The sequence below is a fragment of the Musca domestica genome, unplaced genomic scaffold (assembly GCF_030504385.1).
Source record: "Musca domestica strain aabys unplaced genomic scaffold, Musca_domestica.polishedcontigs.V.1.1 48, whole genome shotgun sequence".
In the NCBI taxonomy this organism is placed as follows: Eukaryota; Metazoa; Arthropoda; class Insecta; order Diptera; family Muscidae; genus Musca; species Musca domestica.
Window position 1 is genome coordinate 950,668 of NW_026712340.1, and position 13,139 is coordinate 963,806.

At 40.3% G+C, this 13,139-nt stretch overlaps 1 protein-coding gene across 3 annotated transcripts in view; it reads left to right on the top strand.

Annotated features, from left to right (window-relative positions):
- The window catches only part of LOC101890137 (pneumococcal serine-rich repeat protein), a 479,414-nt gene that overhangs the window by 337,597 nt on the left and 128,678 nt on the right, over positions 1-13,139 (top strand). For all 3 annotated transcript variants that reach the window (XM_059127777.1, XM_059127778.1, XM_011292738.3), the window contains one exon: positions 2,951-5,053. In XM_059127777.1, coding sequence (XP_058983760.1) covers positions 2,951-5,053 — 2,103 coding nt within the window. The remainder of the gene's footprint in view (positions 1-2,950; positions 5,054-13,139) is intronic.

The following is a 13,139-nucleotide window of genomic DNA, read 5'->3' on the forward strand; positions in this document are numbered from 1 at the left end:
ATCTCATAGATATCTCATCGATAACTCATAGATATCTCATAGATATCTCATCGATATCTCATCGATATCTCATCGATATCTCATCGATATCTCGTCGATATCTCATCGATATCTCATAGATATCTCATAGATATCTCATCGATATCTCATCGATATCTCATCGATATCTCATCGATATCTCCATGACTTATCGATAGTTTATCGACAGCACGTCGATAACAAGTCAATTGCTTGTACGTACCTCATAACTAGCTCATCAACTGCCTATTGACTATTAGATAATAGATAGAGATATACAACTTAGATTTTGCTAATCGATAACATATCAATAACAGTTTATCGATAGTTCACTGACAGCTTGTTGATAGCACCATTTATAACACATATGTAGTTCATCGACGGGGAATCATTAGCTCGTCTTTAGCTTATCGATAATACGTCGATAACTCACCGATAGCTATTCGAAATCTCATCGATATCTCATCGATATTTCAATGATATCTCATCGATATTTCATCGATGTCTAATCAAGTCTTATCGATATCTCATCGATATCTCATCGATATCTCGTCGATATTTCATTGATATCTCATCGATATCTCATCGATATCTCATAGATATCTCATCGATATCTCACAGATATCTCATCGATATCTCATAGATATCTCATCGATATCTCATAGATATCTCATCGATATCTCATAGATATCTCATCGAAATATCATAGATATCTCATCGAAATCTCATCGAAATCTCATAGATATCTCATCGATATCTCATAGATATCTCATCGATATCTCATAGATATCTCATCGATATCTCATAGATATCTCATCGATAACTCATAGATATCTCATCGATATCTCATCGATATCTCATCGATATCTCGTCGATATCTCATCGATATCTCATAGATATCTCATAGATATCTCATCGATATCTCATCGATATCTCATCGATATCTCATCGATATCTCATCGATATCTCATAGATATCTCATCGATATCTCATCGATATCTCATAGATATCTCATCGATATCTCATCGATATCTCATCGATATCTCATCGACATCTCATCGATATCTCATCGATATCTCGTCGATATCTCATCGATATCTCATCGATATCTCATAGATATCTCATCGATATCTCATAGATATCTCATCGATATCTCATAGATATCTCATCGATATCTCATAGATATCTCATCGATATCTCATAGATATCTCATCGATATCTCATAGATGTCTCATCGATATCTCATAGATATCTCATCGATATCTCATCGATATCTCATCGATATCTCATAGATATCTCATCGATATCTCATCGATATCTCATAGATATCTCATCGATATCTCATCGATATCTCATCGACATCTCATCGATATCTCATCGATATCTCGTCGATATCTCATCGATATCTCATCGATATCTCATAGATATCTCATCGATATCTCATAGATATCTCATCGATATCTCATAGATATCTCATCGATATCTCATAGATATCTCATCGATATCTCATAGATATCTCATCGATATCTCATAGATATCTCATCGATATCTCATAGATGTCTCATCGATATCTCATAGATATCTCATCGATATCTCATAGATATCTCATCGATATCTCATAGATATCTCATCGATATCTCATAGATATCTCATCGATATCTCATAGATATCTCGTCGATATCTCATCGAGATATCTCATCGATATCTCATCGATATCTCATCGATATCTCATCGATATCTCGTCGATATCTCATCGATATCTCGTCGATATCTCATCGATATCTCGTCGATATCTCGTCGATATCTCATCGATATCTCATCGATATCTCGTCGATATCTCATTGATATCTCATCGATATCTCATCGATATCTCGTCGATATCTCATCGATATCTCGTAGATATTTCATCGATATCTCGTCGATATTTCATCGATATCTCGTCGATATTTCATCGACATTTGATCGATATCTCATTGATATCTAATCGATACCTCATCGAGATCTCATTAATGTCTTATCGATAAAGCAACGATTTATCATCGATATCTCAACGATATCTTATCGTTATCTCATCGATGTTTCATCGATATTTTTCATCGACATTTCATCGCCATTTTATCGATATTTCATCGATATCTCGTCGATATCTCATCGATATTTCATCGATATCTCATCGATACCTCATCAATATCTCATCGATATCTCAATGAGATCTCATCAATATCTCATCGAAATCTTATCGATGAACAAACGATTTATCATCGATATCTCAGCGATATCTTATTGTTATCCCATCATATCTCATCGATGTTTCATAGATACCTCATCGATATCTTATCGATACCTCACGGATATCTCATCAATATCTCATGGATATCTCATCGATATCTCATCCATACCTCATCGTGTTTTTCATCGATAATACGTCGACAGCTAATAGAAGCTAGCCTATTGGTCCCATAGCTCAGAGATAGCTGGTGAAAAGTTCTAGGTTCCACGAGTTACCTAGTTTCATTGTATATAACTCAACAATAACGTATTGAAAATTATTCGATAGTATTTCGATACTACAGCTTGTCGATATTTCATAAATAGCTCATCGATAGGTCTACATTTAACCTTTATATTTATCGACAGCTAGTCGGTTACAAATTGATACCACTTAAAAAGCAAGTCCTTAGCACATTTGTAGATAGTCGATTATTTATCGATAGCTCATGATTCGATGGCCGTCGATGTTGAATCGATATTTTATCGATTTCTACTCTATGTATTATCGGGAGAATCAGGCTCTTAACATTGCATTTGCCATAAGATAGTCGTAATTTTTATTTTGAGTACAATTTTTTGCCAGCGCCTCGAAGACAGGAGGCTTGTGACTAAGTTTTCTATATTTCTCCCTAATTCATTTTCTCCCTCTCTCTCTTTCCAGGATTCCTCGCCAATTCACAATCTGGCCAACACAAAGAAACATCACCTTCATCCATACCATCAACGTGCCAACGATCTCCACTCGTCATCCCTGACAGCGTCAGCAACAACAGCAGCGAACGCCAGCGACACGGAACGTGAAGCTCTACTCGAGACCCGTAACAACATCAACATTCAGGCCCATATCGGTGGACCGGTGGTGAATCACCTGAAACGTGACGCCATAACCAAACAACTGAACCCCTCGAAGTTAGCTTTGCAGCACACGAAGAGTGCTTCGGCCAAGGTTGGTCTGACGCCGAGCGTTAAGGGCAGCATTGTTGGTCTCAACGGTGGTGGTAGCGGGGGAGATATTGCCTCGGTTGAGGGTTTCGGCGGTAGCAACAGCAGCTATGATTTGGAGGGCCCTCATGCAGGCTCTTTGGGGCTTGCAGGGGGCCCACAGCCGAGACGGATACGTTTTGGTAATTTCCTCAAGTCATTGGTGGGCCTGCGGCCATCGGTGGGTCAGAAGTCGACGGCGGCGACGGCCAGCAATGGAAATGGTGAATCGGCGGCAGGACATAATGGAGCCGGCGGAGGAGACTCATCGGCCGATGGTGTCCAAATACCCTCTTCACCGGAAATCACAATCACCCGAACACCTTCCGAACAAAATATGGTGGTTATGCGTGACCCAGGCGCCCGTAGCCAGGACTACAATGTGGTCTATAGCAGCCGGGAAAAGTTAGCCAATTCCCATGGCGAGCGGATAGTGCAAACGGGTGGTAGTACCTCATCGTTGAATGTCATGCAACAGAAGTTGTGGAACATTGTGCGGCGCGAGGGTAGTGCAATAAGTTTACATCAGGAGAAGTCACAATCGATAGTTCATTATACGGGTCTGAGGAAGTGTGAGACGGTTATAGCTTTAACAAGGCAGGCCAGTTCGCCATGTTCGCCCACGGCCGCAGCCATGGGAATGGGCGGTGGTGGTGGTGGCCAGTCGGGAAACAGCCAATCGCAACAACGTCTCCCACACACGGGTAGTGGCATTTTCAGTGCCAGCGGGGTAGAACAAATACGTCCATTAAATCGACTGAGGAATAGTGTTTCCAGCATGAACAACACCTGCTCAAGGTGTTCCAGTCTCCTCTCACTGGCCGCCTCAAGCTCAAGGTATTCGCTGAACAGTGCCGCGGCCAATCCCCATCCATATCATCAACATCAGCACTACTTGCAGGCCCATCCTCAGCAGCTGCCGTATTCGCAGCAAACAGGGGCAGCGGCGGCGACAGCAACGACTCACTTTTCCCAATACCAACGTAATCCTAGTAACGTAAGCAGTAGTAACCTAAGTAGAAACTATAGTCAGCAGCATAGCCGCAATGGCTCCCTGGATGCAGTCGGTGGCGGTGCGGGTGGTGGTCTCCATTTTGCTGTGAAACGCAATAACCGCAACTCAACGTCGTCGAACAATTCGAGCGGTGTGGGATCGCAGCGTAACTCCTGCAGCAGCAGCGGCGGCGGTGGCGCTACAACCACAAGTCGAACACCTTCACTCACCTCACCCACCACCATAACAACCAATACCGCAACAACCGCTTCCACAATCAAGCTATCGCCGCCACCCACCGAACCATCACTGCTGACACCACCAGCCACGGCCTCATATCTGACACTGCACTCATCGCCATTCTTTGCATCGTCCACAAACAGCCGGGAGGGAGCCGAGGAGCGACAGGAGGATATGACATTCTTTCCCATGGAAAAGACCCAGCTGAAAATGCCAAATGTGAAACCTGAAATGCGAGATGCATCTGTGATTGATGGTCTTCCCAGCAGCACCACCACCATCTCCCCCCAAGAGCTTGGCTACTCCTCCACAAACGTGACTTCATCAACATCGGCAAATGCCCTCTTGGCTGTGGGCGAAGAAGCGGAAGCCTCCACAACGTCGCATCTCATCCAACCTGACATCATCAACGCCACATCGTCCGCAACATCATTGGCTCTGGCCATACGTCCCTTTGAGCTGTTCACCTGTAAGCTATGTCTTATCGATGTCGAGGATGCCAGCAATTCGACGGTGCTGCATCAGTGTGGCTGCCAGTTTTGTACAGAGGTAAGTCTTTGCTTCTGTTGGGCTATTCTTCTCAGCATTGATGAATGGGAATGGGAATGGGAAGGCAAATAGCGAACGCCAACGCCAATGCAGGGCAACGAAGTTTATTGATATTCCTGTTATTGTTTCTTCCTCCTTGACTCCAGCAGTTTTCTTTGTTTGGAATTCGGGACCGCCAAAAGGATTTATTTACCTCGAAGTTCACAAGAATATTCAACATTGTTCCGCTGTTTTATTTTTGGCGGATTTTCTTTTTGGCCAAATGCAAACATGTGTCCGCACATAAATCCAATTTGACAAGGTTTCCCAGGGCATGTTGGAAGGTGGAGGGGATGAGGGGCAGCAATGTGATGGGTTTATTTAATTTTCCCCGGACGGATGTGGTTTAAAAGGGGAATTTTCAATTGAATTTCAGAGGAACTTAATTTTGGATAAAAACTCCAGAGTAGTTAGATAACGTGGATAATATTTTCCCTGATTTGGATAAATTTTTTGTTTTTGAATCTTATTATTTTTATCAAGTGGATAATGTTTCGGAAATAGTAGGATAGCATGCATAAACCCCTATACACATATGGATAATAAAGATAGCATTTTCTGCGGATAAAATGGGGAAGGCCATGTAGGTCCACGTTTTCGTATAGCCCCCATATGACGGTACCTCCCGATATTCGGTATTTTGATGATTTTAGCGACATTATTCACCGGAATTGTTTCAAATTTGGTATTTAAAGTTCGAAATGGATACTACAGCCTAAGACAGAAAATTGTCTGTGCAGGCTCACGTCTTTGTATAGCCCCCATATAACGGTACCTCCCTATATTCGGTATTTTGATGATTTTAGCGACATTATTATCCGGAATTGTTTCAAATTTTGTATTTGAAGTTCGTAACGGATGTTGTAACCTATCACAGAAAATTTTCTATGCAGGTCCAGGTCTTCGTATAGCCCCCACATAACGGTACCTCCCAATATTCGGTATTTTGATGATTTTAGCGTCATTATTCACCGGAATTGTTTCAAATTACGTATTTAGAGTTCGTAATGGGAACTACAGTCTGTGACAGAAATTTGTCTATGCAGGTCCAGGTCTTCGTATAGGACCCATATATCAGTACCTCCCTATAATCGACATTTGGAGGATTTTAGGTGCAATACCCACCGAAATTGTTTGAGATGTCGTATTTGAAGTTCGTAATTGATGCTACAGCCTATGACAGAAAATTGTCTATGCTTGTTCAGGTCTTCGCACAGCTCCGATATAACGGTACCTCCCTATATACGATATTTTGATGATTTTAGCTACATTATTTACCGTTTTTTTCAAGTTTTCGAATTTGAATATATTGATGGCTTATGACAAGCAATACCTATGTAGGTCCACGTCGTATAGACTCCAATAAAACGGATATATTCGGTATTTTTAAAATTGTAACAGAATTTTTAAGGATTTTATTTTTTGAAAATTTCCAAATTCATTCCAAACGGTGGAGGGTATTCAAAGTTCGGTCTGGCCGAACTTACTGCTTTTTTACTTGTTTAATTTATTGTTATAGCGTGTATAGTGTTATTTATCAATTTTGAGAAGGTGGATAATTATTTCTAAGTAAATTCGATAGCTTGGATAATATTTCTAACTTTTTGAGCACAAATTTACCCAATTTGCATAATGTGGATAATATTTTACCTAGTTTGGATAACGTGGATAATAATTTACCACATATGGATAACATTTTACCCTTGACATTGTGGATAATATGCTTAACTAATTTGAATTATGAATACCACTTCGGCTTATCATTTTTAGATTAATTTACCACCTTTGGATAACGTGGATAATATGTTCACCATAAGTGGATAACTTCGTTGATATTCATATTTTAAAAAAGTGGATAATTATTTTACCATATTTGCTAAATTGGAATTTTTCCACCTTGCGATAACGTGGAAGGACGAGTATACTTGCCATATGTGAAGAACATTTGGATAGAGAACACCTGAAGAAGACCTCTAGGTGCTCTAATAAGAAGACCTCTAGATCTTCTATGAAGAAGACATTTAGGTCTTTTATGGAGAAGACCTCTAGGTCTTCTATGGACAAGACGTCTAGGTCTTCTATGAACAAGACCTCTAGGTCTTCTATGGACAAGACCTCTAGGTTTTCTATGGACAAGAGCTCTAGGTCTTCTGTGGAGAAGACCTCTTGATCTTCAATGTGGAAGACCTCTAGGTATTCTATGGTGAAGACCTCTAGGTCATCTATGGTGAAGAACTCTAGGTCTTCTATGGAGAAGACATCTAGGTCTTTTATGGAGAAGACATCTAGGTCTTCTATGGTGAAGACCTCTAGGTCTTCTATGGTGAAGACCTCTAGGTCTTCTATAGTGAAGACCTCTAGGTCTTCTATGGTGAAGACCTCTAGGTCTTCTATGGTGAAGACCTCTAGGTCTTCTATGCTGAAGACCTCTAGGTCTTCTATGGTGAAGACCTCTAGGTCTTCTATGGTGAAGACCTCTAGGTCTTCTATGGAGAAGACATCTAGGTCTTCTATAGAGAAGACATCTAGGTCTTCTATAGAGAAGACCTCTAGGTCTTCTATGGAGAAAACCCCTAGGTCTTCTATGGTAAAGACCTCTAGGTCTTCTATGGTGAAGACCTCTAGGTCTTCTATGGTGAAGACCTCTAGGTCTTCTATGGTGAAGACCTCTAGGTCTTCTATGGAGAAGACCTCTAGGTCTTCTATGGAGAAGACCACTAGGTATTCTATGGAGAAGACCACTAGGTATTCTATGGAGAAGACCACTAGGTATTCTATGGAGAAGACCTCAAGGTCTTCTATGGAGAGGACCTCTAGGTCTTCTATGGACAAGACGCCTAGGTCTTCTATGAACAAGACCTCTAGGTCTTCTATGGAGAAGACCCCTAGGTCTTCTATGGACAAGACCTCTAGGTCTTCTATGGACAAGACCCCTAGGTCTTCTATGGACAAGACCCCTAGGTCTTCTATGGACAAGACCTCTAGGTCTTCTATGGACAAGACCTCTAGGTCTTCTATGAAGAAGACCTATAGATCTTCTATGAAGACGGCCTCTAGGTCTTTCAAAAAGTCGGCCTCTAGGTCTTCTAAGAAGAAGACCTCTAGGTCTATAAAAAATACCTAATGTCTTCTCTAAAGAAGAACTTTTCTATTAATATAGGACTTCCAAAAAGAAAACCCTTGGGATTTCTACCGTAGTTTTGTTTAACTATGAAATCTTCTCTATAAAGAAAACCTCACTGTCTTCTATAAGTAAAGACTTTTTTCTCCAATAACGAGATTTTCTTGACTTTCTATAGAAGACATCTTGGTATCCTATAATGAAGAGCTCTTGGTCTTTAATGGAGGATATATCTTTGCTTTCTGCCAAGAACACCTTTAAGTTTGTCACAAGGAATAACTTGAGGTCTTCCATGAAGAAGACTTATTAGTCTTCCATAAAGAAGACATCGTAGTCTTCCATAAAAAGAAGACTTTTTAGTCTTCTTTGAAGAAGTCTCGTTGGTCTTCTTTAAATGAGACCTCGTCAACTTTAAAATGAAGGCCTCCATTACAATACTCTTCAGTGGAAAGACCTTCCCAGATTTTTCATAAAGGAGAAGACCTTCATAGCTTTCTTTTGGAAAAGGAAGATCTTTCAAAGAAGTAGAGAATGGTCTGAGGACAGGTTGGGTATGAAGAGGAATAGGGGCTTCCACTTTCCTATAAAGTAATGGAATACCTTCTCCTTGAGACGACGTAGAAGATGACCTTTAGCTCTTTTATAAAGAAAAGGAAAACCTTTAGTTCTTCTCTGGAGGAGAAGGAGGGAAAAAATCTTCACAGGTATTCTATGAAAGAAAGCAGAGCTTCAAAGCCCTTTCAAGAATCTCTTTCTGGATTCAAACGTGTTCAACATTAAACTGCAATTACCAGTGACATCGGCTGGAGAAAGCAGTAAAAGTTAGAAAATTACAAACAAGTGGGCGGGACCGTTCTATGGGGTCTATACCGATTAGTGGACCTTAATCGAACATCTTGCGCAAGGAGAGAACAGGCATGCCAATAATCCCAAATATCAAGTTTCAGCTGATTTGGTTGGAAGTTGTGACATAAACCTTTAAAATACCGAAAATCGGGAAATACCGTTATATGGGCGCTATACCTAAACCTGGACATACAGACGGAAGGACAAAAAGAATCGCCTCATAATTTTATTCTGATAAGGAATATATATACATATATATACTTATTAGGGTCTCCGACAAATATTTCTAGGTGTTACCTCCATTGCATGGTGGCGAGTATAAAAAAGAAAACCTTCAGTTGTTGATTAAGGATAATAAGAGCTTCAGCGATTCATTCACCTTCTCTAGGGAGGAGAATACAACTTTCAAATCCACTCTATAAAGTCGAAGGAAAATAATTGATAACACGTTTATGGAGGGAAGAAACCCGTCACAGGTCTTTCAGATTGCCTAGAAGATCTCCAACTCATCAAAAAGACCTCCTACCCATTTATAAAGGAGAAGAAAACAATTAGCTGTTTTAAAAATTAAAAGCGTGCCTTCTTCCTTCCCCCTTTTCCTATGCACAGAAATTTACTCCTTCATTTCCTTTTACTCACAACACTCTCGATTTTGTTTATTTGGCACTTTAGATAGTCAAATATGACACGTCTGCCACAAACTGCCACAAACTGCCACAAACTTTTCCTGCCCTGGCTCTCTTTGCTTAGTTTAATGGCTGCAGCTGACAATCTACACTCCCCGAATGACTGATGGATAATTATTGGCAAAATCATGATGATTGAAACCAAACACACAATATCCCGACAGCAGGAAGTGTTTTAGTCAGCCAACCCGTCAGACCGTCAGAATCTGAAGTGACTAACTAAGCAACAAAACAAATGTCATGGCTCGTTCATTGTTCATCAGCATTTGTTGTGTCTTTTCGACAGCAACATTTTAGTGACGGTCTTTGACTACCTTTAGCCATCAAGGAATTGGGAGGGGGGAGGAAGGTGGCTGATGGGTCACAATGCCACCGTTGATATGAGCAGTGAACGTGTCTAGTTTGCTAAAATGACAACAAACAACATCATCCCGAGCTCCATCATCCTCATCAGCGTCAGCGTCATCATTTTTGCAAATTGTCAGCATTTCTGTGCGGTGTGTGCTCTGTGCTGTGCTATCATTGCTCAGGCCAAGTTTCTCCAACTGAAGTGGAAAATGCCATGATAGCAAAACCGCAATGGCGGAGAAGAAGGATATGTGAGTGTGAAGTCTCTTTAGATTGTTGTTGTTCTTCTTGTTGTTATTTGGATTTTTAGCAATATCCTAGCTTTAACCACAAAAGTTATGCACTATTTCTTCCATTTCCTGTTGTCTCTCGTTCTCTGTTCATTTTATGAAAGCGTTGTATTTGCAAAGCTCTTTAAAATTGACATATCTTTTGCAAATTGCCGCCACTTTGGCCCATTCTCATCCATTGTGTGATGTTCACTTTTTTGCTGTTTTTCTGTGTGTGTAGATGTGTGTGTGCGTGTTTTTGGCCAAAACTACAAAGCCATATTAATTGTTTCTTGTATTGTTGGCAAAAAAACTCAGGCACACAGCTAGAGAGACATTTTAATTTGACACCTGGGTTGCCACTTTTGACATGGAACTGAGAAAATAATGTCGACCAATTTTTCACGGGAGAGCGATATTTTCAGATAGCTCTTGAAATTGCAAACGTTTAAAAACAAGTTAAAACCAGTAAAGAAAGTCTTAAAGTCGGGCGGGGCCGACTTTATGCTAATTTAGTAGATCTGCTCATAACATTTAAAAGTTTTTTTGGGAGATTTCAATCATACACGCTATGATTATAATTATAATTTAAAGTTCAAAGGACTAAATATGCCGAAGCATTTGTATATTTTAAATTCGGACTGGTATTGCCCATTTGGGGCACAATTTATTTGAAAATGGATAAAGCTATATATGGAGCTATGTATATGCCGATGTCGATAAAATTTGGCAAAGATATTTCTGAGATGTATTTGATATATTTCCCTGAATATCGTTGTAACAGAGTGCATAAATCGGATGAACAGTATATGTGGGAGCTATAGCTATATCTGAACCGATCTTCACCAAATTTGACATACTAGCTTCTAGACTTAATTCGGTCGTAAGTGCCAAGTTTCATCCCATTTAGCCAAATATTAGACGTTTGGTGCACAATCAAAGGTAAATCGGACGAAGTTATATATGGGAGCTATATCCAAATCTGAACCGATCTCGATAAAATTTAGCAAAGGTATTTCTGAGCTGCATTTGATATATTTCCCCAAATATTGTTGTTACAGAGTGCATATTACGGCTGCGGAGGACAAAAATAACAAATCGGATGAACTATATATATGGGAGCTATAGCTATATCTGAACCGATTTCGATCAAATTTGGCATACTTATTTTCAGGTCCAATCTGATCGTACGTGCAAAATTCCATGCTATTTGGACTGATATTACACGTTTGGTGCACAATAAAAAGCAATTCGGACGAAGATATATATGGGAGCTATATCTAAATTATTACCGATTATCTCCAATTTCAATAGGGTTCGTCCTTGGGCCAAACAAATGATTTGTGCAAAATTTCATCAGGATAGGACAATAAATGCGAACTGTACTTTGTTTACAAAAATACATGGACAGACGGACGGACGGACATGCATAAATCGACTCAGAATGTGATTCTATGCAGATCATCAAAGGACCTATGGGTCTATCTCGTTTCCTTTTGCCTGTTACAAACAAATGCACAAAGACATAATACCCTGACCACCTTGTGGTGTAGGGTATAAAAATATAAGTCGGTTCTACCGACAAATCTATACCCTCGACCAATGTTCCATGATTTAAACATATTTTGACTTCTGTTGTGATTATTCAAATGCTCGACTCTCTATGGAGTAGGTTCCGAAGGAATGGACCAATATTGTCCATTTCGTATCGGACCTAAATAAATATGATGTAAATATTGCGGCTTGCCAGATTTGGACTATATCGACTACTTGACTACTATTTGAGATATATGATAATTTTTAGAAAATGTTAGTGAGGTACCGAAGAATTTGATACTCCCTCAAATACAGATTAAACAAGCAAAATAGTATCATTCGGTTTTGCCGACAGATTTACACCAAAATCCTTGCTTGCTTGAGGTGATCCACACTTTGGTATTTTTTAGTGCTAATCGTGCTTTCCAAAATACTCCAGACACAATAGTCCAACGGATTGGTATCCGGAGATTTTGGTGGCCGTTATGCGCTGGAAATAAAGCGAGAAACCTCATTTTGTAACCATTCTTGGGTGGCGCGTGCAGAGAGCGATGGTGCTGAGTCCTGTTGTTGGAAGGTCTGCGGCCCAAGGCTTTAATACACTCTCCAGAATATTTATGCGATAATATTCGGCTTTTATTCTGATGCCACGGTCGATTAATACGAGCGGATAGCGACCATCGCCATAGTCGGCGCTTGAGTTCTGGTGGCCAACCGAAGGAGCACGTTTTCACGCGGACCTCTTTGACAAGTAAACACGATCATTTTGTTTGTTTACAAACTGCTGGACAACGAATGTTTTCTCATCGGAGAAAACCAAATTCGGCTGTTCACCACTTTCGGGCAAGCGAAGCAACTTTACTTTTTTGAGACTATTTTTCTACCCCGAGCTCATTTTTCAATATTTGCCGAATGGAATATTGCGATATGTTCAGCTCACGAGCCATTTCTCGGCCACTGCGACGCGGGCTTCGATCAAGTCGCTTCTTTACTTTTCGAACCATTTCTGCTGATGTTGCTGTTTTCTTCCGTCCACTTCCTTGACGTCGGGCTACGCTACCAGTATCACGGTAACGAGTTATGGTGCGAGACACAAAAGATTTATTCACATTTAAATGATGGAGTGCTCTAACGATAGCCACTTTTGGTGGTTTTACAGCCAAATATAAAGAAATCACACTATCACGCTTGAATTCCATCACGAATTATTTTTTTTGTCTAGAAAATTCTTACCAAAATGC